The sequence below is a fragment of the Dromaius novaehollandiae genome, chromosome 5 (genome assembly GCF_036370855.1).
Source record: "Dromaius novaehollandiae isolate bDroNov1 chromosome 5, bDroNov1.hap1, whole genome shotgun sequence".
Taxonomy (NCBI): domain Eukaryota; kingdom Metazoa; phylum Chordata; class Aves; order Casuariiformes; family Dromaiidae; genus Dromaius; species Dromaius novaehollandiae.
In genome coordinates this window covers 76,548,976-76,573,473 of record NC_088102.1, presented here as the reverse complement: position 1 = coordinate 76,573,473, position 24,498 = coordinate 76,548,976, and the positions used below count along the sequence as shown (strand labels likewise).

The 24,498-nt window shown below is 51.0% G+C and overlaps 3 protein-coding genes and 1 long non-coding RNA gene across 8 annotated transcripts in view; 3 read left to right on the top strand and 1 right to left on the bottom strand.

Annotated features, from left to right (window-relative positions):
• The window catches only part of MYRF (myelin regulatory factor), an 82,745-nt gene extending 70,126 nt beyond the window's left edge, over positions 1-12,619 (top strand). For 2 of the 5 annotated variants that reach the window (XM_026109297.2, XM_064513380.1), the window contains 10 exons: positions 137-205; positions 877-957; positions 3,051-3,136; positions 3,372-3,533; positions 4,425-4,718; positions 5,847-5,934; positions 6,310-6,384; positions 6,894-6,996; positions 8,142-8,216; positions 8,624-12,619. In XM_026109297.2, the coding sequence (XP_025965082.2) occupies positions 137-205; positions 877-957; positions 3,051-3,136; positions 3,372-3,533; positions 4,425-4,718; positions 5,847-5,934; positions 6,310-6,384; positions 6,894-6,996; positions 8,142-8,216; positions 8,624-8,710 (1,120 nt within the window). In that variant the 3' untranslated portion in view covers positions 8,711-12,619. The remainder of the gene's footprint in view (positions 1-136; positions 206-876; positions 958-3,050; positions 3,137-3,371; positions 3,534-4,424; positions 4,719-5,846; positions 5,935-6,309; positions 6,385-6,893; positions 6,997-8,141; positions 8,217-8,623) is intronic. The other 3 variants (XM_026109299.2, XM_064513379.1, XM_026109298.2) reach the window with 3 other exon arrangements.
• Positions 12,620-14,675: 2,056 nt separating this feature from the next.
• TMEM258 (transmembrane protein 258) lies at positions 14,676-16,261 on the bottom strand. The gene is made up of 4 exons (XM_026109272.2): positions 16,094-16,261; positions 15,799-15,908; positions 15,535-15,683; positions 14,676-14,815 (listed from the first exon to the last, which is right to left on the bottom strand). Exons 1-3 carry the CDS (start codon positions 16,244-16,246, stop codon positions 15,557-15,559), a joined length of 390 nt encoding a protein of 129 aa, XP_025965057.2. The 5' UTR covers positions 16,247-16,261; the 3' UTR covers positions 14,676-14,815; positions 15,535-15,556.
• Positions 16,200-17,943, top strand: FEN1 (flap structure-specific endonuclease 1). Its single transcript, XM_026109312.2, has one exon. The coding sequence runs from the start codon at positions 16,567-16,569 to the stop codon at positions 17,713-17,715; it is 1,149 nt and encodes a 382-aa protein (XP_025965097.1). The 5' UTR covers positions 16,200-16,566; the 3' UTR covers positions 17,716-17,943.
• A 2,820-nt stretch (positions 17,944-20,763) lies between these two features.
• On the top strand, positions 20,764-23,831 carry LOC135328563 (uncharacterized). The gene is made up of 2 exons (XR_010389575.1): positions 20,764-23,053; positions 23,493-23,831. It is a non-coding gene; the product is annotated as an uncharacterized LOC135328563 (long non-coding RNA).
• The last annotated feature ends 667 nt before the right edge of the window (positions 23,832-24,498 follow it).

Below are 24,498 nucleotides of genomic sequence, written 5' to 3'. Positions count from 1 at the left end.
CTGGCTTTCACTGCCATCCATGGGGTGGGCAGTGAGAGGCTGTGGACCTACAGCTACTTTCATGGGCTGAAATCCCTTGGAAGCAGATCAGCACCATGACATGTCCCTCAGCCTGTAATTCTCTCCATCTTTCCAGTGTGGTGTCCATGTCCACCCTCTACGTGCTGAGCTTGCGCAATGAGGAGGACCTTGTGGATATTGATGGGTAGGTATCTCTGGGTTCTGTGGGAAAGATGAGGTGACTGGGGGGGTCTCTGAGACACAAGTTGCTGCAGGGCGATTGACCACAGTTCCAGTGAGTCAAGCTGTAAATACAACCAAATGCTTCCTTGCATCCAAGTCTGATGTCAGGAAAGTTATCTGGAGTAAAAAGTGAGGAAGAAAGAAGAAAAAGAAAATATCACGTTGTTTGGCTACTCATATTTCTACTCGTGGCCTGTCTAAATGTTATTAGGATGCCTCTTCAGCTGGACTGAAACAGCATAGCTGCACTGATTGTTGTGGTGCTGAAGCAGTCTGTGCTAGGTGAGGGTTTTCCTTCTCCAAACTGGGTCCTTAGTGTGAGGAGAGCAGCCAGTGAATGGCCCCAACCCAGCAAGCTTGCATATGGACAGCCTGTGCTGGGCATTTAGTGTCAGCACACTTTGCTCCTTTTGGAGCTCACATTACTAGATAATGAGTTTCCTTTTCTCTCTCTCCCTGTCTTATTTCTCTCCTTCCTGTTCTGGTTACTTCTCTCATCTAACCCACTTTCTTTTCCACTGTCTCTTTAATTTTTCCCTTTCTTGTCTTTTCATTTCCATTATCTTCTGTATTCTCTTTCATTCTCTCCTGTTCTCTTCCTCTACCAACCTCTCTTCTTTCACTACCCTGTAGCTCTTTTGCTGTGCCCACTGCCTGTCTCCTGGCACTCTTTCGGCACAGGGGTCCTGGGGTCCCGGTCGCTCTATGCCCACGGTATGTTACTGTTTCATTATACTGTTATTTAATTGCTGCATCCTTTCTCTCAATTCTTATTCTTTTTCTTCCATCTGCACCACAGAAAGCAAAGAATCTTGAGCAAAATGTGAAGGCAAAGAGAGTGATACGAATATCATTCAGCAAGTGGGACTCCAACAGGAAGGATCATGGACCTCATCAGGCAATATGGAAGGGGCATTAGGATTAGGGGATTGAAGAACCACTTAATCAAAACTGAATAAAGAAATTGCATATTTTAGGTAGAGCAGGAATAGGCAGTCTGAGAGGAGTGAAGACAATATGTAAAAAGAATAAAGACTTCAAAGAATTAGCGAAAAGGATGTTACTACCTCTTTGTATGTGAGTAGCTTTATTGTGAAGGGTCAGCTTAGTGGGAGAAAAAAGGACAGGAAAAAAACTAAATTATTTCTTTTTATAAACCATCACCACAGGGAATGTTTGGAAAGATACTGACACAGTTCTTCTGGTATCTGACCCAGGAACAGGCAAGTTACTGAAGCCCCCAGCTGCTCAAAGAACTCGGCTCCTTTATTTTACAGCTTCAGGAAAAGTAATGTCTTTAAAAAAAAAAGAAAAAGGAGTGTCTTTGGGAGGTATGGCCTTGCACAACAGAGGGAAAGCTGGCTGAGTTACTAATTAGGAACAGAACTGTAAAACACCTCAATTAACATGAAATGCAGGGATGCAACAGCATACTTTCCTTAAAAGGAAAACATCTTACCTAGCAGAATCCTTTGAACAAGTCAGCAAACTACTGCATAAAGAGCAATGCAAGGCACAATTATTGTGTTCTTTTAAGGACTCCACAGCAGAATGTTTCACAAGAGGCTGTTTGAAAAGATAGTGGCCATGGGATGCAGGATAAAGCCATGTATGAAAAATGTTGACAAGATAGGGGAGGTGCATGAGGGATAGTGGTAGCTTTTCAGCTGGGATAACAGTAAGCACTGGAGGGTGTTGTCCACACTGCCTCTAGAAGACTGGTGTTTTATCTCCTTTCATGAGGAAAGAAATATACGTAGTGAGGTATGTCTTGCAGGTGACAAAATGGTATTTTGATTTCTCTAAATGAATGAAGACTACATTTATCTTTGAGAAGCCTTGCATTGGCAAAGAACAAGCAAAATGTGGGATAGAAAAAACTGAACAGTTCCTATGCCTCAGGGGCCCTGGACAGGAAGTCTTGAACATGTTTGTTAGGAGTGCAGTAAAAATCTCTGCTCAGTCTGTGAAGGTGAGATGCTACATTCCTCCTACCTCTCTGCAGCAGTAGCTGAAGTGCCCAGAATTGGTGTTGCTCTAGGCTGCCTGTATGGACAGTGGAAAGAAACAAGCAGCAGGAGACAGCAGCACCTCCTCTTTCAGATCTGACTTGCTCTCTGGAGATTCCTGTGGCAGCTCTGCTGAGGTCTCAGACACTTCAGTGAGATGCCTGAAATTATGTAGGATGAATCTGAGTTGGATTGTTTGTATTTTTAAAAAACGAGGCGAGGAATAATCTGTCTCTGATTGATAAAGGATACTGCCCTTAAAGAATGGTGAGTGCTTGGAACCCACCGTGGCCTAGAGTGTTGAGACCCCGGCACTGGGCATGAGCATGAGCATAGAGGCTCCCAGACATGGGGATTATCAGTGCAGCTGTGTGGGGAGAATGCTGTGCCCTAGGGTCTGAGGTCATAAAGCCATCCAAGAGATCAGTATTAGAAAACAAACTCCCTGAGGACAGATTATTCCACAGTGAGCACTAAGGGAGCATTAATAGTGTCCTCTGAACCATCTGGGACTAGTCACGGACAGTCATGCAGTGCTGAGGCCAGTCTACTGGGGCATTTTCTAACTCTCTTTGCTGTCTTTGTGGTTTGTGTGCCTCTCTCCCCTTTCCTGCATTGCTCTCCTTTGCCTGATTGCTCCATTCTACCTCAGTCTGCTTCTCCTCGCTGCTGCACTCTTTGTGTCTGCTCTTGCTCCACATACCAGGTTCCATCACCCACTCACTGCTGCAGTCACTTCTCCATGTACATGTTGTCCCCTGTGCTAGAGGTTTTCATATGTATTTTCCTGCATTTTAGGTCAAATCAGAACTTTGATAAAACTCAGTTGGTGCCATCCACAGTTGCATCAGACAGAGCCAGTGACAGGACCCCTACACACCAAGGTAGGTTGCAGCATGGCAGAGTGCCAGCCAGAAAAGCACTGTGATGTATTGTGGTGCAGGGTAATGAACATGGACGCATCTCTGTGCCAGGGGCTCTCTGGCACTGTCCTGCTGTTACGCTGGGTGGTCCTGAGGCTGTGGTTTTGTAGAGAGGATTCCCAGGGCTCTCAATGCTGCTGTTGTTAGATGTCCTCTCCCCTGGCTTACTCCAGTGTCCCTGCTGTTTGCCCTGCAGTCACAGCGAATGTGCATGACTCTGTCCACGGCTTACCTGGCCAAAGTGTGCTAGCGTGCTTCAACCCACCGTGTTTCTCCATGTGCTGCTCTGCTGCTCCCACCAATGTCTCCTCCATTGCCCTCTCTGAGACCAGCCCCACTCATGCCACTAACCAGACAGGTAAGTACCAGTCCAACAGGAGGGAGGTGCTGGGACAGTGCTGAGGTGCATCAGTCCCACTGTTGCTTCATCTTGTGGCCCCAGCCCCTCTCAGCTCATTTCCTACCTCTGCACCTTGTGAAAAGGACATGCAACCCAGCCTTTGAAAGACAGCTGGTTTCATCAACACTTGCTGCTTGAAGGTGTTGAGACCCGCTCCAGCAGGCAGCCTGTGGGGCAATGTGTGATTGCTGGGCTGATCTGCCTTCACTGCCAGTGTGTGGCATGTTACAAGCACCTGTGGTTATGCTGCTGGCATAAGTGGGGACTGGAAGGTCTCTGGCAGCTGTCTGCTCTGCCAGCATGGGGCTGTGAGAGGCTAGGCTGAGCTGGCCAGCATGCCTGAGCAGCCATCCCTTGCAGCCTGGCCTCATTCCTGTGTTCACCATGAGCAGTATTTTGACAGGCCATGAGGTATGCTGTGTCTTGGCTGCCCGGACAGTGCTTTTGCAGAGCTTGCTTGCTCTGTTGCTGTTGCAGGAGGAACAGTGCTTTGGGCAGTCCCTGTAGAGCCCTAAACCCCCTGGAGTCATGCCTTAACCCTGTCTTAAACACTGCGTTCTATCAAACCACAGGTCTGTGCCCCCACTTTGTTCCCACAGCCTGTTGTAGCTTCCCTTTGCTGCGGTGATCCCATCATTCCCTTAACACACAGAGGGCTGGGAGGCCTCAGCTGCTCATAAGAGTATAAAGTGGGGACAGAATGAACCCCCGAGCTTGTAGCTGTTCCCTCTGCACTGACCCCCTTCCCCGCAGGTGAGCTGAGGCTCCCTGGGGCCTCGGAATTTGGGAGGGCTGCCCGTCTCTTTCTGACTCGCCTGAACACAATCTCTTTCTCTCTTTCCTTCACAGACCAAAGTCAGATCTCACTTCTGCCAGTGACAAATATCAAAGCCAAATCCAGGGGTGTCTCCGGGAAAGCGACCTCTTACGCCAAGTGGCCAAAGACACCTGACAGGTCTCAGAGTTTCGGCAGCCCCAATGCCAGCCCCTCCTCCCCTTTCACCCACATCCAGGGCAAATCCAAGTACATCTCCAACCTCTCGCTCTCCCGCAGCAACTCGCCACTGGGGCAGGCCCGGCAGCAGCGCAGTGTCAAGCAGCCGGTGAGCGAGTGGCCCCGTGCAGAGGATCTTGGCACGGATGGTAGGTGGGCCCTCTCCTCTTCCATCCCTGTGACAACATTGTTTTCCTGGGCTGCCTCCTGGCATCCTTCTGCATCCTCAACCAGCTGAGGTTCATCTGTCCTGCATGGCCCTCTCACTGTGTCTCTATAGTGTGACAGAGCCATGTGGGCCCCAGCCCTTCCACTGCAGCCAGATTGAACCTCCAGCCCTCCCCTTCCTCCCCCACATGACCTGCACTTTCTGGCTATGTTAGCCAGCTACATGGTTGCCATCTTGAGCTTTCCCAGTTCCCTTTTGAGGCTACCATGTCAACATCTCCTTTCCTACTCCCATCACAGCTTGCTCAGCTGTTTCTAAATCAGACCGAGAGGAAGATGTACACAGATTCAGACATGCTGGCACCAGAGAGGTCTGCCGATTACCAGCCCATGGCACAGTCTGGGACACCCATTCTCAGGTGCAGGAGGCAGGCCCAGGAATATCCCTTCACCTGTTCCCAGCTCTCTCAGTGCAGTATAGAGCGGTAATCAAATCCTCAGAGCAACTGTGGGGTGACCTTGCTTAGACAAGGTACCCAGCTGCCTAACATGGGCCAAACACCCAGCCAGAGAGCAGAAAACTCCAGGCTGCAGGGAGAGGGGCATATGGCAAGGGCATAGGACCATCTCTGGAGCTCAAACTGACAAGGGTGCCATGTCTTGCCAGCAGAGGTGATTAAAAAGATGTACAGTAAGCAATGCCTGAGGGATCTGGGAGCCCTTTGTCAGCAAGCAATTGCACTCCCCATTGTGAAGTTTCACACTTAAGTTCAGGTCTACGTGCTAGGAGAGAGGATTGAGTGACTCAGCTGCCTGTGTTGTCCCAGGGCTGATGAGCCCACAACCCCTCTGGCAGCCAAGCCAAGCCATGCCATGGCAAAGCAGGGTATGACCATCAGGAGCTGGGGGTGCTTTAGCTCATCAGGGGCCAGTACTGCAAGAGTGTGAGGCTGGCTCACCCAGACCGTGACTGGACATGGTGTCAGCACAGTCCAACAACAGTCTGACCCCCGCCTCAGACACAATGATGAGGAAAGGCAGTCTCAGTGCCAGACATCCCTTACAGCCCTCCCTTCGCTCCTCTTAAATAATCTGTTTCACACCCACAGGACCAAGCCCAGTGCTGCATTCCATCCGGATCTTGGAGATCAATGTAGCCATCCAGTCCCAGTACTGTGCAGCGAGCGATGCATGCAGGTGAGCGAAGAGGGCTTGGTGCCAGTGCTATGGTGGCAGCAGTGCTGTGGAAGCTCCAGTAAAAGGAGCAGAGAGCCAGCTCCTGGAGCCTCGTGCCGTCTTCTCTCCTGCTACTGTCGCAAGGTAGCCTGTGCTGCCCCTTGGGCAGAGGCGCTGGGACTCTCTCTGGACTCAGTCCCTGCTCCTTTGCTAAGAGTGCCTGCAGGAAGACTGCTGCCCCTCCGGACAGTGATTTGGTGATGAGCTTGGGAACTAGGCTGGGAACCCCTGCCCTCTGAAGTCCCAGCCAAATAGAGACTCTGGGTCCTGTCCTGGGCCATCTTACAGCAGGATGAACTGATGCTGCAAAGTCTAATGCTCCTTCTCTGTCCTCAGGACTGGAAACTTCACCTACCGCATCCCTGTCAGTCAGCTCACAGCAGTAAACACCAATCTGACCCTGGAGATGAAGTGAGTGAACTAGATTCCTCTTTTATGTGTTTCCATTCCTGGCAGAGACCAAGGGCTGCAGACCATAGGGTGGGTAGAGATTCACCAAGATCTGCTCAGAGGGAGAGGGTTTGCAGGGTGTCAGTCAAGAGTGGCTAGAGAAGGAAGTGAGTCCAGAGAGTAAGAAAAGATTGATGGGGAGATGGTCTAGGAAGTGGAATTGGGAGCAGGAATTCAAAGATAACGGGACTGGTAAGCAGAGATTACATGGAAGTATCAGGAGCAGCTGTGAGCAGAAGTTTGGGGCGGGGGGAATTGTCACTCCTGTGGCTTGCAGCGGGCATGTGGGGTTTTGGGAGTGACAGGACAGCCTGGGAAGCTGCTGGGATTAGATTTCAGGGTAGCCAGTCTGCTCTCTTGAAGTCAGCTGGGTACTATGCCATGTGGCCATGCTATCTCCTGCAGATGCTAGGAAAGACACAGTAGAGCCTGCTCCCTTCCATGATCTCACTGTGTCTTTGTCTCTCTAGCACCTCTTCTGTTGTGTCCATCTCCCTTTGTGGCCTTGTCTCTAGCGACCCATGCCAGGATGCTGCAAGCATGGACAGCTTCATCAATACCACAGACACACAGGTAGGGAGGTGATGGCTCACAAAGTCCACACACTCACAGGCAGCCAGATGTTATATGTCATCCCGGCACAATGCAGTTACCTCTGGGGCAGGGGGGACTATAGCAGTTGGGCTAAGGTAATACAGAAGTTGTGTGTGGGAATTCATGCTCAGATAGCCTTACTCCGCACTTGCTAATATAAATGTACCTCAGACATTCCTGCATGGCCCCCAACAGGGAACTGTTTGCCAACCTGATACATGAATCATGGATGCTGTGGTCACTCCTGTGAAATCATCCCACCCAGCCCCTGTGCCTGAGCCCAAGGACTGTTAGGAAAAGCCTGGGCCAGGCTGTATGTTGCTGTAACCTGTCCTAGTGAAACTCTTTCAGGGATATTCCCCACAGATCTCTGTGTGGTGAGTCTGCATCAGACTCTTCATGAGTCATGATTCCCTCTGGACTCACAAAAAGTTGTGTGTGGGGTGGAGGTTGCCAGTGTGTTAGAATAAAAAGTAGTACTAGGTTACAGTAGCTCACTCCTTCCAGGGCAAGGGTACATGATACAGCAAAAAGTGAGAAGTGCTGGCAGTGTTTTTAGGACCCCAGGAGGTGGTAACAGTATTTTTTTATTTCAAACAAAAGCTTATTTCCCCCAGGCCAAGGGAGGGTTTACACTTGCAATAATCACACCTACTTTCTCCTTGGCTTCTGTGATGGCTGATGCAGCGGCACAGTTGGGGAGCTGCACTTCTGAGAAGCTGAAGAAACGTGGCATGGCATGGACATCCATGTCATGGATAACAGCACAAGGGTGATGGGGCGAGGGCCAGCTTCCAGAAGAGGCAGAGTCAAGGAGCTTGGCAAGCATTGTACTCTGCATAAGCCCAGTATTTTGTTGCGTGTTTCACCAGCCTTTTCCGCAAACTAAAGCTGTGGGCTGTCAGCTTCCATTCTTGTGATGCCTATGGAGCTGGGTAAAATGGTTGAGTGCCTCTTTGGTCCACTCAGTCCAGCTCCGTTGCTGATCCTCACTCCTCCACAAAGACAGCTATAGGGTCATTTGACAGAGTGGAGTTATATATTTCTTTGCTAATCCAGCCAAGGAGAAAGTCCCCTAATGCTCAGGACTAGTCTCATCACAGCTATTGTGTTTTCTTCCCCAGGAAACAATGCACCGTTGGCCTCTAGTGATGATGTCTTTCAGGGAGTTCACATACCACTTCAGAGTAGCCCAACCTGTGAGTACAAGTTGTCTTTTCTGTTGTCGAGGGCTGAATGGAGAGTGGAGCAATGGGACCACAGCAGAGTGGGCAGGGCTGTCTCTGCTCATGGGTTTAGTCATGCTTAGAGCCTTCCACAGCCCTGTATATTGTGGTTGTTCCCTTGCACACAGTTACACATGTAGTGGAGGAAGGTAATTTACTTGGGGAACAAGTGCCCACTCATGCACTGGGAAGGGAAGGGCAACACAAGAGCAGACCTGCTCATACACAGGCCTAGAAGAGGGTAAGATTTGTTTATTCCTGAGGCAGTATGTGAATCTAGGGACTTGCTCTTCACTGCCTCAGCCCATAGTTCAGGCACAAATCCCTTAGAGTACGTATCCTGCTATTTGTAAGCTGTTTTTCTTGCTCTATTCACATAGGGTCGAGCCAACTGTAGCACTGCTCCTGAGCAGATGGGACACCTTTTCACTGACTATTATTTTCAGTTTTACTGGCTCTGTGAGTGAGTCCTAGCAGCGCCAGTGCCCTCTGGTTGGAGAGAGGAGCGGGACTGGTGACACTGGGGAGACTCCTGTACCCCCTCCTCTACTAGCCCCCAGCCCCACCTTATCCCTGTCTCCTGCTTTGGGTGTGGAGCTGGTTTGGTTGTGGCCTGGTGTCACAGACACTGAAGCACAGCACAAACAGAGCTTATGCCACAGAAACACAACCAGTCCTGCGGTCTCTCCTGGGCTGACCCTAGCACTGACTCCTGCCATCCCATGCTGCCCTGAACAACTCTCTCCTTCCCTTATGGGGACAACTGTGTCCTCCATCACTGCTCCCTCCCCCTGCTACACTGGATTTGAAAGCATTACACTGGATTTATGTGGATGGGCCTGCCACACCCCAGAGTGCAACTGGGAACTCCACCCTGTACTGGCCCAGTGGTTCCAGATGTGCTGCATTAGCTCTCTACAACACTGGAATTGCTCAACACTGGAGGCTTTTCCAAGACTGAAACACTGGAATTTCTTCTGGAAAGCAAGGCTGTGCCTGGACATACTGGAAGTCATACACTGGAGCTGCTGTTCCTTCTAGCTGGCCCAGGGCAATCCCTGGCAGCCCTGTTCCACAGATTCCTGGAGGCCCCAGGATCCATGAATTGCATGTTCTCTGCTGACAGCAAGAGAAAGGGCAAACATTGCCATTGCAGCTTCTCTCCCTCTCCTCGCTATACCCTAACCTCCACAATATACAGGTCTGGATGGATAAACTCAAGAACCTCACTAAGACGCTGCTAAAGCTGTGCCCAGGCCAAACCATGTGTGGGGGGCACGTGTCATCAACGCATGGGAGAAAAATTACTGGGCACAGCACACCCTGCAAAGCGGGATTGGGGTTGTTCCGGACATGTGGGTTGGTTTCTCTACACCACCTGGTGAATGCGGCTCTGCTGTCCGATGGATCGCTGCCAAGCAGTGAAGAAAAATGGTTAGTCTTCTCCCACCACACAGGGAGAAATGGCAGGGACTGTGGGCCCTCACTCTCACTGTTGTTCTCAAAAAAGCAGTTATGTTAAGTGTATTTTGGGTATTTTACTGTTACAAGTTCTTAACTTGCTAAACTACTGAATTTTTTTAAGCCGTATAAAAACGGGCCTCTTAATTCTGTTGCTATTGAGCTATGTGTGTCTCACATAGGAAACCAAAGGGGCCCTTTGCTAAGCTCCATATTAAAGCTTGACTGCTACAGTGGTGCTGGGATATGCCAGACTGACAGCTACCAGCACCCAGGTGTCCTCCACCCCGTCCCACTCCAGAACCTCTTAGTAAAGAAGGAAACATCTACACTCCTGGAGGCTGAGCCACTACCAGGTTAATAGTTTTTGAGACTCTGTTTTTTTTGTTTTTTTGTTTTTTTTTTTTTTAAGGAAACAGCAACCACCTCTGAGGAAAGGATAGGGCAGTTGGGGGGGGGGGGGGAGGGGAATGCCACTCTTCCTGAAGCAAACTTGAAAAGTGACTTCAGAGAAAAATAAAAACAAACAAAAAAACCCTTGCACAGTCCTGTCACTAGATGTAGGCAACTCTAACCAAATTAGGTTTGGGCAACCACATCGGGGCCCCAGCTGCTGGTCTTGTTGCCTTCGGTGGACACAGCTGCAGCAATCCATTTTTACCAGCACTGAGGAATGCATGGTTGACATGCCCCAATGCCACCACCAGCTGGCTCGGCTGCGCTGGAGAAATGAGCTGCAAATGTGCTTTAGCCAGATACGGAGGTGGTTCCTGTATGGATCTCTTGGGATCATTCTCCAGTCTGGGGAGCAGTTTTATCTCCCTTGTGTTTCCTGTCACCCATTTCAGAATTTCCTTCTGAGCCTGTCCTGACAAAGCAGCCATAGCCCTGCAATTCCTGGTATCATCACTAGGCGTTGGCATCTCTGCTTCCAAAGGACCAAGCCCTTTATTTGTAAGGTGGTTTCAAGGTCAGGTCTTTATTCCCATTCTGTGCCTTTGGGCAGCAAATACTGTTAACGCAATCTAGTTATTAAAATGCACTTAAGCCTTGGCAGCCAGGAAGCAGAGTGAGCAGGGAATTTCTGGCAACCCAGTGAGTACGCAGCTAGAGGACAGCCTTCTGCCCAACTGTGGGGAGCTCAGAGGGAAAGCAAGAAGGCCTAGGGCTTGGTAGTAACTAAGCACAAACAGGTCAGCTCTATACTCAGTAGGACTCTCTGCTCCTGCCTGCAACTCATAAGGAAACCCAGTGCAGCTCTCTGGAGAGGACACTCTGTGCTCTTCCAGTTCTTCCTTCCACCAGCCCTGAGCTTTTTTTGCTTGGCCTTAAACTGGGAAGTTAACTTTCTTGGCAGCTTTTATTCTCCACTTGGCAATCAGTGGCCCAGTGTGGCAAGTCCGTATTCAGGTTAGTGAATATGCACTCTTCTGAGTCTGCTCAGCTGAGCAGTAGTGTTCTCAGGCTCAGTTGCTGCCCCCCCTCCTCTGCTGAGCTGGACTGAATGCCTGTGCTTTCATTTAGCAACTGAAGCGGTAACTGGCAATGTCTTGAGGACCAGAGCTGAAACACTGCCTGCAATCACCACCACCCAACTGATCCCCCAAAAAGTTCTCAGAGGTAGTGGCTGAGGTTAGCTGAGATCCGCAAGTGCATCTCACCCTCCTGCAAGGGAAACCATTCCTGGAGGGGAGGAATCAATCACCAGAAATGGGTTAACAGTCATGGCCCAACAGGAGATGGGAGAGTCTCTCAGGTATCCCTGTGACTCTTAGGCATGGGGTTTATGAGGGGCCCTAGCAAACCAAGTGCCTAAGACTACAGGAACATCTCTAGTGCCTTTTTCTGCTAGTAGGACTGTATGAGGGAACAGTGGCTTCCCACATGTACAATAAATGCCATGTGCCTCAAAAATGGTAGTCAGTCAAAGTAGTGAGACAAGGCAACACCTAAAATGCAAAGGCCAGTCCTACCCACATACAACTGTTTCAAGCAGAGTGGCAGTGGGCTGACAGCAATCTATGGTATTGAAAGAAGAGTCAGAGATTCAGAATGCAGTTTTTAGTGTCTTATGTTGCAATAGTATGCTTAATCTTAACGTATGTCACAACTCATATACCAGTTGTACCAGCCACCAGGCAGCAATACCAGAGCAAGGCAGAAACTAGAACTTAATAGGGTTTTTTTTTTAATGCTGAAAGGGTAGCAGGATGGCTTCTAAGCCCATGGAAACAACTGCTTGTATAGACTTCCTGACAAGATGTTTCTGCCCTACTCACCTGTAACTAAAGATCTTCTCCCCATCCCCTTCCCAAATCAGCAACAAGAAAGAGTTAACCATCAGGCCTTTTCCTGCATGAGATGGAGGGAGCTCTGAGCCAATGTCTCCAGCCTTGCAGCTTAGGGAAAACTCTTTTTTGTCCCAGCTGGAAACTAGAAGCTTCATCTCTCTAGACATTCTTGGCAGGAAGGAAGACAAGTGTGAAAATGAGGCCAGTTTCCAAAGTTTGGCTGTTCTGCAGTTTGTTTCAAAAGCAAATTCACAAACCTTCTGTCCTACTTTTAAAGCTTAAAGCCTGTAAATAGAGACTATGCCACCACTGCAAGAATTAAGAAAAAGTAAAGCACTAATTTGTTTGGTTTAAATGTTGCTGTCACAGCTTTAATCAATGTATATTGCCAGCAAGTTTGTAGAGCTGTATTCTTAGCAGATATTATTGATTATTGGTTTTTATTTGTGGGGAACAAGTGTGGTTTCCCTCCTTTCTTTCTGATTTATATTTATATTTTGCTGAATTTGCGTGCTGAGTCTCCGGATTCCCCACATTTTTTTGTTTGGCTTATTTAGACTTTGTTTTATGCTGGTGGTAAATATACCCATATAAATAAATATATAAATACTGCTTTGTATCCAAGGATGGCTCCTGGCTGCATTCCTCCCTTGACCTGAAAAAAAATCTTTCAATTCAGTAGTTATAAAATTGCTTCTCACAAAGCACCAAGGCTGAACAACACTAGTGTCAGCTTGAGTTTCCAGAAGTGCCCAGATGGGGTCCAGTCAAGGTCAAAACAGTCATAACCTGTGGCTTGCTCACTGTTATGCAGCATGCTTTAGAACAGATATAAAAAGGAGTTATCATTGCTCATGCTGCAGAGGGCAGGGGCAGATGCAGAAGCATCTAAGAACATCTGCACAGGAAAAGCTTCCTTCCAAAATAGAAAATTAGAGGCAGCTGTAAGCTACCTGCTGAATGTTAGATTGCTTTGAAAGCTGGGATACAAAATGCAAAAATACCTTTAAAATGTAGTTATGCCTGCCATAGATAAATAATTCACTACTTAGCTGAAGGCCACAGTAAGCTGCAAGGTTATTCTGCTCAGTACTTCTCAAGCATTCCTCCGAAAAACTGATTTCCCATAAGCATCGTTTGTGACACTTACTGCTGCATCCAGTAGACAGGTGTTACTCTTGCTTTGCATCTGAGGAGCCACACCAACCTACTACATGGTAACTCTAGTCAGAGGATGTTTTGCAAGTATTGTTTTACTTAAGCCAAACTGCATGTTCACTGGGCCACTGCTGCACTGCCACCATCCACTGCCCAGTCACCTCAGAAGCATGGAGCCTGGCTGAAGAGCAGGACCAGATGCTTCCATCAGCTCCATTTCTAATGCAAGAGTTCCCAACTGCACACTACAAATGGTAAGTGAACCACTTCAGTGGTCCCTGTTCCCCTCAGCCGCTGCAAGGGGCAGTTAGCACTGCTGCCCCAAACTCAGTCCAGAGAGCTGCTAGCTCAGAACAGCTCAACATGGGGTAAGATAGGACACTGCTTTCCAGTAAGAGGGTGAGGAAGGCAGATGGCAGTGAACGTTGAGGGACAGAAGAGTAAGCTTAAGAAAAAGAAGCGGGAAGCTCTTGTTTTCTAGGACTCTTTCTGCACTAAGGCACAAGATGGCACTGAAGTGCTTTCCAGGCATACACAACAGTGGAAATCTATGATCAAAACCAAAGGAGCTGGAGTTCAAAATCCCTGGGATTAAGCTGCAGCTGATTAAAATGTTCTTTTTATGACTATGGTTTTGAACTTAACATTGTTTTCTGTAATGCTGACCATGATACTATTTTGGGCCCAGATATGTCTAGAGGTTTAAATACTTAAGACAGATAAAGATCAGGAAGTTCAGAAGTGTAATTCTCAAAAGCAGAGCTCCTAGAAAGGAACACTGAATACCACAGGATGGTCACACTTTGGAACAAGTCAGTTTTGATTTAGGCTTCTCCTGCACTGCCCTGCTGCACAAAGCACTACACAGATGAAAAAAGACTAAGATAAGTACTCCTACCTAGCAAAAACAAGCAGTCTCTTAGAGAGAAGACATCCTTTCTTTATCCCCCCCCTCTTATGTTACTGCAAAGAAATTGCAAGTACTTTATGCAGCACAATTCTGTTCCTGTCAGGCCTGTGGTTCCCAGTCTTTTGGGGTCACAGAGCAATGCTGATCTTCACAGTCTGTCAGAGTGATAATACATCATATCACTGAAACCTATCATAGAAGAAAAACCCTGCATGCAATGGCTAGTTTCACTGGTTAGCTGCATGCCACTCACTACGGCATATGAACTTCATTGCCAAAGAAAACTGTTGTCAAGCTGCTTAAGTTCAATATCAGCAATGCTTGAGACGCCACCAGTTACAGTTTTACAGCATTAACTAGTTTCTCCAGTGGAATGCATGTCTGAATTCTGATTAGGTGTTAAACAGCCTAGAAGGAAATCTGAACTATGCTTGGTTCCTTACAATAGAGCTGCTCCTGCTGCTGAAAACATGCTACGAAATGGTCAGTTTACTTTTGAGTGCAATACAGGGTCCATCCCAAGGCACATGGATCTTGTGCTAAGATCAAAGCAGTTTTGAAAAGCCAGATCAAAAGAATCTAAAACACAAACTGCAAGTCCCAGAGCAGGTATATCACAGAACCAGTTTTATTCAGCTTTGGTTTGTTGTGCTGGCAGAAGTCACCTGACAGGAGCACAGTCCATGTCTGATATAGGCTTTGTTGTTGACGTATAAAAGAAATATAAAAAGAGCTTCTGCAAGGCTTCCCACCTAGAACCAAGCAAGAGATGAAGGAGGTCAGTGAGACAGTTTTCCCCAGAGTGGGACCTGTGACCAGACTTGCTGTTACTAAAGCTGCAGCCTGTCAGAAGGGATACATGGTAGAGGTGAGTTTAGAGAAAGCTCCACATACACCCTGAGCGGCAGATCCTATATCAGATTTGCTCAAAAATGATACTGCTAGGTCCAAAGGACTCCTCGAGCAAAGGACAATATATGACAAATACAATTCCTTAATGCCTCAAACTGGGATTAATCCCAATTCTGCACACGTAATTCACAGAAAATGGTGGCGGAGCACAAGAACACTCTTCAGCTATATTATCCAGCAGTCACTTTGTAGCTCAGGTATTGGCAGAAGTGCAGCTTCCCTGTGCTGTGAAAAGCAGTGAGCAGCTCTGCATCTGCACAGATGCGCTGCTTCCAGGGTAATTGTGCTTCTTAAGCCAAAGTGTTGCCTTGCAGGGGCTGCCATAGGACAGCTGGTATCAGGACACTGCTGTTTGGTTGTTCTTACATTCCCAAATTTGCCCCTAAAGGAAGGCGGGTTTTGTAAAGCACAGCCTCTCCCAACTTGTCACAAAATTACATTTCCAGGAAACCCACACATGCATAATTAGCATTATCGAGCTTCAGTGAGCTCATTAAACCTATTCAAGGTTTATCCGGCCACTAAGGACACAGCACCCCATGCGCTGCCTAAGCTGTACCTGGGGCTCCTTCGGCCAGGCCTCACACGTAGATACCGACCCAAAGCAGCAGGAACAGGACCCCAAAGCCCATGAACAGCGAGGCCACCAGGGAGATCAACAGCTCCTTGTAGATGTCCCGTGTGTACTTGGTAGAAGTCACCTCATAACTGAGAGCTGGGGGTTAAGGCAAACGCGACAGCCAGCAGCGCGGGGGCAGCTGGGGGCCCTGGTGGCAGCACGGCGCCCCCCGCCCGGCCTCCCCAGCCCCACCGCAGCAGATACACGAAGAACCAGGCGGTGAAGAACATGCCGATGGCCAGGAGCACCACGGTGAGGTGCGGGAACACGGCCGGGTTCACTGGGCTGGTGTATCTGCTCATGGCCTCCAGCTCCTGCGGGGGCACCGCGCGGCTCCGTGGTGGCACCGTCGGGGCTCAGCGGAACCAGCCTCTACCCCCGGCTCACCACGCACCCCCCCCCCGCGGCCGCGCTCCCCCCAGGACCGCTCCCCCCGGGACCGCCCTCCCCGCGCCCCCGCTCACCGTGGAACCCCATCGAGGCCTCCCCCCCCGCTCACCATGACCTCCCCTCGCAACGCGGCTCCTGGCAGCACAAAGACACGTCGCCCCGACTCCCGCCGTTCCCTCCCCCCTCCCGTCCCGCGCCCCGGAAGCGGAAGGGCGCGGCGCGGGGCATGCCGGGAGCCTCCAGGGGAGGAGTTCGTCGCCATTGGCGAGGCGGTTTGCAGAGCGCGCGCGGCGGCGGCGGCGGCGGCGGCGCAGGCGCAGCGGCGGCGGCGGCAGCGGCGGCGGCAGCGGCAGCGGCAGCGGCAGCGGCAGGGGCAGGTAACGGTGGGCTGGGGCGAGCGCCGCCGCCGCCTTTCTCGCGTCCCCTTGCTGCCTCGAGGCGCCCCCACGTCGGGCTGCCTCCTCTTGCGGCCTCCCCGGCCGGCGCGGGGGCTGCGGCCCTGCCATCACCCTCCGGCTCCTCTTGCTGTCTGGCAGCTGCGAGCCCGGCCCCAGCTGCACGGGCCCTGCCTTGCTGTCCGAGATGGGAATCCACGGCCTGGCCAAGCTCATCGCCGACGTGGCCCCAGCTGCCATCCGGGAGAACGACATTAAGGCTTACTTTGGTCGGAAGGTGGCTATTGATGCATCGATGAGCATCTACCAGTTCCTCATCGCGGTGCGGCAGGGAGCTGAGGTGCTGCAGAACGAGGAGGGTGAGACCACCAGCCATCTGATGGGCATGTTCTACCGCACCATCCGCATGGTGGAGAGCGGCATCAAGCCGGTCTATGTCTTCGACGGTAAGCCCCCTCAGCTGAAGTCAGGGGAGCTAGCAAAGCGGACGGAGCGCCGTGCTGAGGCGGAGAAGCATTTGCATGAAGCTCAAGAGGCCGGAGAGGAGAACAACATTGAGAAATTCAGCAAGAGACTGGTCAAGGTGACCCAGCAGCACACTGATGAATGCAAGAAGTTACTAATGCTGATGGGCATTCCTTATATTGAGGCACCAGGAGAGGCTGAAGCCAGCTGTGCCACCTTGGTGAAAGCTGGTAAGGTCTATGCAGCTGCTACTGAAGATATGGATTGCCTGACCTTTGGCAGTCCAGTACTGATGCGACACCTTACTGCTAGCGAGGCTAAGAAGTTACCAGTCCAAGAGTTTCACCTGAATCGTATTCTGCAAGATCTAGATCTGACCTGGGAACAGTTTGTGGACCTGTGTATTCTCCTGGGCTGTGACTACTGTGAGAGCATCCGTGGCATTGGACCTAAGCGTGCAGTTGAGCTCATCAAGCAACACAAAACTATTGAAAAGATCGTTCAGCACATAGATACCAAGAAGTATCCTCTGCCTGAGAACTGGTTGCACAAAGAGGCCCAGAAGCTCTTTCTAGAGCCAGATGTGGTAGACCCTGATGCTGTTGAACTGAAGTGGACTGAGCCAAATGAAGAAGAGCTCATCCAATTCATGTGTGGAGAGAAGCAGTTCAATGAAGAACGGATCCGCAATGGGATCAAAAGATTGAGCAAGAGCCGGCAAGGCAGCACCCAGGGCCGACTGGATGACTTCTTCAAGGTGACTGGCTCCATCACATCAGCCAAGCGCAAAGAGCCAGAATCCAAGGGATCAGCAAAGAAGAAAGCAAAGACCAACAATGCAGCAGCAGCAAAGTTCAGAAAGGGGAGATAATTAAGTTTCCCAAACCATTAGGATTGGGGTTTTTTTTATTCTCAACAATGAAGAAGTGAAGAGTTTTAGGCTAATAACAAAAATATAGGTATAAATAAATTCCCAGACTAAGAAGAAAAAAGAAAATGCTTCTTTTTTTTTTTATGCTGTACTTTATGTAACCTTTTCCTATAACCTGTTAAAGCAATGTGCTATTTTTTTCAGAATAAAATTTACATACAAATACAATGTTTCTCAGATTTTCCAGAGAGGTAGCTTAAACCTTGTTGCTGAAGGCTGTACTTGCACAGCTGAAATAAAATACCAGTTTTAAAGAAAAGCACATCAGTTACAGTGGTTAACACATCAAGTGTAGAATCCTGGCATTCATAGTGGCTTTTTGATAGACACCAGTTCTCAAGATCTGTGGGTCAATTCTCTCCCATGTGTAGAATCCTGGCATTCATAGTGGCTTTTTGATAGACACCAGTTCTCAAGCTCTGTGGCTCAATTCTCTCCCATGTTTCAAATGAGAAATTGCGCTTGTCTCACAGGGGAATTCCCTTAGCATTGTTAAAGTAATATTTGGTTTTAAACCTGGGAACATTCAGAATGTTTTGTAAAATGTACTGTAAACAAAAGAAGTGATTGCTGCATGTAGCTGGCAGACAGCTTCTTAAGTTGGACATCCTGCCTGGCTATGGCTGGAAGAGGGAGTGTGTGGAGAGGTGTCCCTTCTTCCTGTTTCAGATATTGCTTCTAAGTTTTTCTGATCTGAATGCTAAAGTTCAAGGCAGGGATAGCTGTTACCACACTTGATCAGTATTTTGACACTGCTTGATCCAGCTCCTGTTTGGTTTCTTACCTGCTGAGCCACTCTAGGTACTCCTGTAATGGTTTTCCTGGGTCTGTGAGGAAAGCTTTAAGGACCTGCCTGGAGTCTGAGTTGACATTATTTGAATCTACAGGTTAAAAAAAAACATAAGAAAGAGCACCGGAAGACTGAGAATAAGGTAGTATAGAAATAAGAGAAGGGTGTGGGGGTGGGGGGAACATTACAGCCATGGTGAGGTTGGCAGATAGAAGATGACCTCTGGACCTTCCTCTTTTCTCCATAGTCTTTCTCTGTGGTACCAAATTCTCATTTTGGTTTTTACATGGAAAGCTGAATGAAAGGCAGTGGTTCTGTTCAAAAGGTACAATTGATCTGTAGACTTTCTTACATGTGCCTGCGTGTGCATACACATACAAAAAAATGCTAAGTTAAGGTGTGTTTACAAACATCAGGAAAGAGAAATTGGGGCTCACTGTTTGGAAGTAATAGCCCATATGTTTATTATATTTCTGCCAATATTACCACCCCTAAAAGTAGGCTTATTTGCAGATTGCCTGTAAGGGGTACCTTGAGAAGCCGAGCAGGCTTTTTAGTGCACCCCAAAGCCTACTCTGTGCCTGTCAGGGGTGCTGCAGGGTTTTCTGGTATGCATGTTGGGGCATCCTGGGGCCCTCGGGGTGTCTTTCAGGGATGGCCCCCCACACCTCCCACAGCCTCCAGTCTCTTTGCCATTCCAGTGTTTACAGGGCCTCCCCAGCCCAGTGACACTCAGATTCACCCTGGCCTCATCCAGCAGCTCTAGGACCCCGTCTCACCCCCCAGCACCTCCTAGGACCTTTCTCCCACTCCGAAACCCTGGGACCCCCTGCACTCCTGGGACACTCATCCTCCCCACAGCACCCTCAGCACCCCCAGGATCCCCAGCACTGCCAAGACCCATAAAAAGTCTCAGCACCCCCAGGACTCCAACACCCCTAGGATTCTCAGGAACCCCAGCACCCATAAGACACCCAGAACTCTCGGCTCTCCTAGGGTGTGGAGCACCCCTGGAGCAGGGCTGAGCGGGGAGGTCTGGTGGGTCTTGAGCAAGGGGTGGTGTCTAGTGGAGGGGGCAGGGTGACAGGTTGTGGGTAGGGCCTGGGGTCCAGGCATCTGTGCCCACTGCCGCCCCCCCCCCAGCAGGGACCTAGGCATCTGGGCTGACCAGAACTACCTACCGCCCCATAACTCACCCAGAAAGCAAGCAGATGTGAGCTGTCAGGGTGGAGACGCAGGGGTTGTGGTGTCATAGCCCAGGGGCATTAAGAACAGTGAGGTTGCAGGGCACTGGGGACTAGGGGCTGAATTATCCTAGACACAGGGATTCTGGAGATTGTGAGATCATAGCTGTGGCAGCATGGGGAACTGCGAATAGGGGTTGGGCATTAGGGGCTGTGATGTCATGGGGCAAGGCTCTGATGTCATAATCCAGGGCCATTGTCCACAGGAGCAGGCCTGGCACTGAGAAGAGGCCATAGCTTGTTCCTCTGCCTCCTGCCAGAACCCACCTACAGCCCTGCTCTTTTCCTTCCCCAGATCCAGATTCTTCTGCCTCCTGCCTGGAGTTGGAGGGAGAGGAGCAGGAAGCCCTGGAGTATCTGCAGGCCTTTTCCCACAAGCCCTTAACAGGTGACTACAGACCTTGTCAGCCCAGCGGTGCCTGCAGCTCCCAGCTGGCTGCCTCTGTGTCTGCTGCCTGCTGCAAGGCTCTGGGAGGGCCTTTGGCTGTGCCCAGCTGCTGCCTCTGGGTGCCCTACGCCGTCACTGCGTGCCCCTTGAGGCTGCGGTGCTGCTGGCAGTGCCTCTGCCCTCTCACCTGCCCTGTTTGTCTCTCTCATCCCCGGCTGTCAGGACGAGGCGCAGAAGCTGAGGTTTCTGGCCTCCATCCACACCCTCTGCGGAGCCAAGGTGATGGGCAGCTACCTGGCTGATTTCTGCGAGCTGGCGGAGAAGATGGAGGTGAGGGGGGCAGCCAGAGGGGCTGTGGGAGGGGGCAAAGCTGGCTGGGCACGCAGAGGACTGGGGCACCCAGACACAGGGAGGGGTGGGCAGGCCCCCGTGGGCACAGCCCTCCTCGCCGAGGGCTGCTGAGCCAGGGTGCCAGCTGTGGGATGGGGGGGCCTGCTGGGTGCTGCCAACTGCTCACTGGGGGCTGGCAGCTCCCGTGCCCCATGCTGCCTGTGCTCCCTAGGTGCTGCTGGAAGAAGAGTCCCCTGACCGCCTGGACTCTGCGGTGCGGCAGCAAGCCATGCTGGCCATCGCCACAATGAGATACCTGCCCCAGCTGCTGGCTTAGCTGGGCCTGCCCACAACATGGCCCTGATGACCCCACCCAAGCCCCATTGGATGGTGCAGTCTGTCGGGCCTCCTCACTCACCCTCAGTGGGGCAGGCGGGAGTGCAGAGGGATGTCTCTGGGCTTTTCCCCTGAAGGGAGAGGCAGGAGATGGAGTGGGCGTTGTGCCCCACCTGCCAGCACTGTCCTCGGCCCCTGGGTCTGCATCATCGGAGAAGGACAATTGGTACCTACCTGCAGGGCTTCCCCACCTCCTATGGCTACCAGCATGGGCACTCCCACCACCCATGGCTGTGTCCACCTTCCCAGGGCATCTGGGCACTGCTCCCTGCCCCAGCACTTCACAGGCACCTCTCTCTCCTGCCAGCAAAGAGTGACCATTCCTGAAGGACACCCAGAACAACAGGCTGCTCTGCACCTGCATCGCCAGCATCTTCTCCCTTCCTCCCCAAGAGCGGATGCAAAGCCTGGATGCTTCACTCTACCCTCAGGAAGGTGCCCGCCGTGGGCAGAAGGGGTTTGAGCCAGCCTCCTGTAAGCAAGAGGGGCCAGAGAAGGGGTGCCCACCCTCTGCTCCCCTTGCAAACCCTGGATGCTCTGGATGAGATGCTGAAGGTGCTGGTGTTTGAGTCACAGGCCTCTGATCTCTGGCAGCTGCAGAACATCTTGCAGGTCTGCTGTTTGCAAAGAGTTAGGGGGGGCAGTGGCAGGGCTTGTTCCTCACCCCAAAGGGAAGTGACCCTCTTGAGTCAAGGGGCCAGCCCTGCCTGGGACCAGGCACAGAGAACATGCTGTGGGGAGAGGCCCATCTCTGGAGGGGGGAGGCAGGCAGGGGCCCCACCATGGTCTTGGCTGAGCTGGCTCTCTCTCCTGGTGGCAGAGTCCTTTCCCCCGCCAGCATCACGGGAAAGCCTTGCCCTCTGCGCCTCAGCCCCTTACCCCCAAAAGCCTTCCCTTGCACCAAAGCAGTGGAAGGAGTTTGGCATGAGGAGGGGATGCAAGGCCCTTTCTGGAGGAGTGCATGGAAGGCAGCAGAGGTGGAAACCCTGACAGGCACTTAGCAGAGCTGTTGCTCCTGGAGTTGCTGTCAGGTCCCAGCACTGACCAGCAGCTTTGGTCTCCTCAGGTGCTGCTGCCCTTCACAGCATCCCAGAAAGTGGCTGAGTGCCAGAGGGCCGTGGGAAGGATTGTGTGGCTGAGCTGGCTCCTGGGCAGCTCTTCTCTGCTGGAGGTAACTGGGTGGCTCCAGGCCATGGGCAACCCTCCTCTCAGGCAGGCTCAGGCAGGAGGAGAGGGCACCTGGCTTGATGTGCTCTTGGAGATGGGCAGGCCAGCGGGAGCAGGAGGAGGAGCTCCCATCAGCCATGGGAAGAAGGAGTGTGTGTGTGGAGGAGCTGCGAGCCGGGGAAAGACCCAAGCTCTGACTCCTTGTTTAGGCACCTCAGTGGCATGGGCTTACAGGGATGGCAGTCAAAAGCCTTGCAAGGCAAGGCAGGGAGGCAGCACGCTCCTCACCTTGTCAGGGCTGCCACATGCTGGCTCTGGGGCTGCCTGAAGGGAGGGGAGGTTGCCCTTGGCTGGGCAACAGAACTGGCAGGAGGCAGGGGTAGGCAGGCTGGGACACACAGCTCTGTACCCCACTGGTCACTGTTGGGAGCAGGGCTGGGCAGATGCCTCCAAAGCTTTGGCTCATGTGGCACTCAGGCCTGGACCCGCTCTTGTGTGGGGGTCAGGGCTTTGGTCCCCGCTGCTACAGCTTAGCCTTGCTGTTATGGCCCTTGGAGCAGTGGTTTAGGAACTGTCCTGATAACCAGCAGACTGGCAAGCCTGTGGCAGCAGCGTCCCAGGGCTGCTGTCCTGCTTCAGAGCAGAAAGCCAGACCAAACTCTTCTGCCTTTCTGCATCCTAATAGGCAATTTCCCCTTTGTCACCTGGAAATAAGCCCGTGTCCTCCCTAGGAGGCTCTCTGCTCCCCACACGGTAGTGACAGCCCCTCTCTGCAAGCCACGGAGCTCTCTTTGACACCTTCAGTCTGCCATCTCCAACTCACCATCATTCTTCCTGACTGCTCTGTTTCCCCTCCTGCACAGGTAGAAAGGTGGCAGATGACAATCTAGCGCCTCCAGAGATGAGTGGCAGGGGGAAGCCCCAAACACCTTCCGGCCCAGCAATGCCACTGATGAGAGCATGGTGAGAAGCTCCTCCCTCGCTGGCATTCTTGGCCACAGGGCCGGCAGGAGGCCTGGAGGAACAAATGGATCCATAATCAGTGGGGCTGGCATGGCAGTCTCCCAGGCCTCGGGCGCAGGGATGTCCCACTCTCCCTGAGCCTGGCGTAGCCAAAGGCTTTGTCCCAGTGGCAGAGCAGCAGCTCTGGCTGTCTTGGCCACCCACGAGCTCTGCTTCCTTGTAGGGCCAGCACACTGTGACCCTGACGCCAGCAGTCCACCCGCACCCTGGCAGTTCACTGCCAACTACCCCCAGGCTGCAATCAGCCCATCCTAGCACAGCCCCTGTGCCCAGCTCTTCTGGGGACACTGTGCTAGCATTGCTTCGGCACTTTCTCCCCAAGCCACCCTCTCAGCTCCTCAGGGTGCACACTCGGTGCCACAGGTCTTTCCTCCCACAGGTATTTGAGAGTTTTCTCTTCCCCTCCGAGAGGACAGACTTCCTCCTGACAACCATTGAGGGCATGACTGACCCAAGGTGGTTGCCAGCATAATGGAGGCAGTCTTGAGAGACCCTGACTCTGTGCTGGACAAGGTAAGCATATAGAGGTCTCACCAGAATACTGAATCCAGGAATGTGTGACCTCCAAAACCCCAAAGTTCCTAATAAAGCCAACAACTCTCTTTAATCAGAAGGTGCCAGAATATTCTGTATCCCTCTTAATACATATGCTGGTGCAGTTTTCTGTCCTCCTGTGCATCAAGTACCTAAAAATATAACCTCTGGACTTGGTCCTTGCTGTTTTGAGTCAGGAATGCAAATATTTAATTCTTGTCGGTGCTGGACGATAGTGTCCATGCTTTGGTGGACCCTTTCCTCATCTGGTCCTCTGTTTAGAATACCATCTATATATTGTAAAATCGTTACTTCAGGTGGGAGGATGACTGATGCTAATTCTTTAGCTAAAATAGCATGGGCAATGGTGGGGCTATGTTTCCAACCTTGGGGTAGGTGATTCAAGGTGTACTGTATACCACCCAAGTAAAAGCAAATTTTGGGTTGTCTTGCTCATGTATTGGGATCATAAAGAGCATGTCTTTTATATCTAACACTCCCATCCGTGGGAAAGCACATTCATTTGCTGTATTAACTACATCTACTGTGCTAGCAACAGCGGCTGTTAAAGGGCCAGTTGCTTTATTTAAAGCCTTACAGCCAATAGTCAGGCACCATGTCCTGTCTGTTTTTTTTTTTTTTTTTTTTTTTTTTTAAACAGGCCATATTGGGCTGTTCTATGGTGAATGGATTTTTTCTGTAATACCTCGCTGCTCTAATTGTTTGACAAATCCTGTCACAGGTTTTATGGCAGGAGCAGGTAGCTTATACTGAGGAATGTTAACTGGTTTGCTGTTAGGCAGGAGTGGGACTGTTGGTAGGAGTTTCATAGTCTTAATCATATGGAGAAT

Bases quoted from the DNA above. Each gene is read 5' to 3' on its own strand.
- TMEM258 (XM_026109272.2), bottom strand. From the start codon at position 16,246: ATGGCGACGAACTCCTCCCCTGGAGGCTCCCGGCATGCCCCGCGCCGC. The intron at 15,909-16,093 runs GTGAGCGGGGGG...GTGCCCCCGCAG, and splicing joins CGTTGCGAGGGGAGGTCATG to GAGCTGGAGGCCATGAGCAG. The intron at 15,684-15,798 runs GTATCTGCTGCG...CCCAGCTCTCAG, and splicing joins TTCACCGCCTGGTTCTTCGT to TTATGAGGTGACTTCTACCA.
- FEN1 (XM_026109312.2), top strand. From the start codon at position 16,567: ATGGGAATCCACGGCCTGGCCAAGCTCATCGCCGACGTGGCCCCAGCT.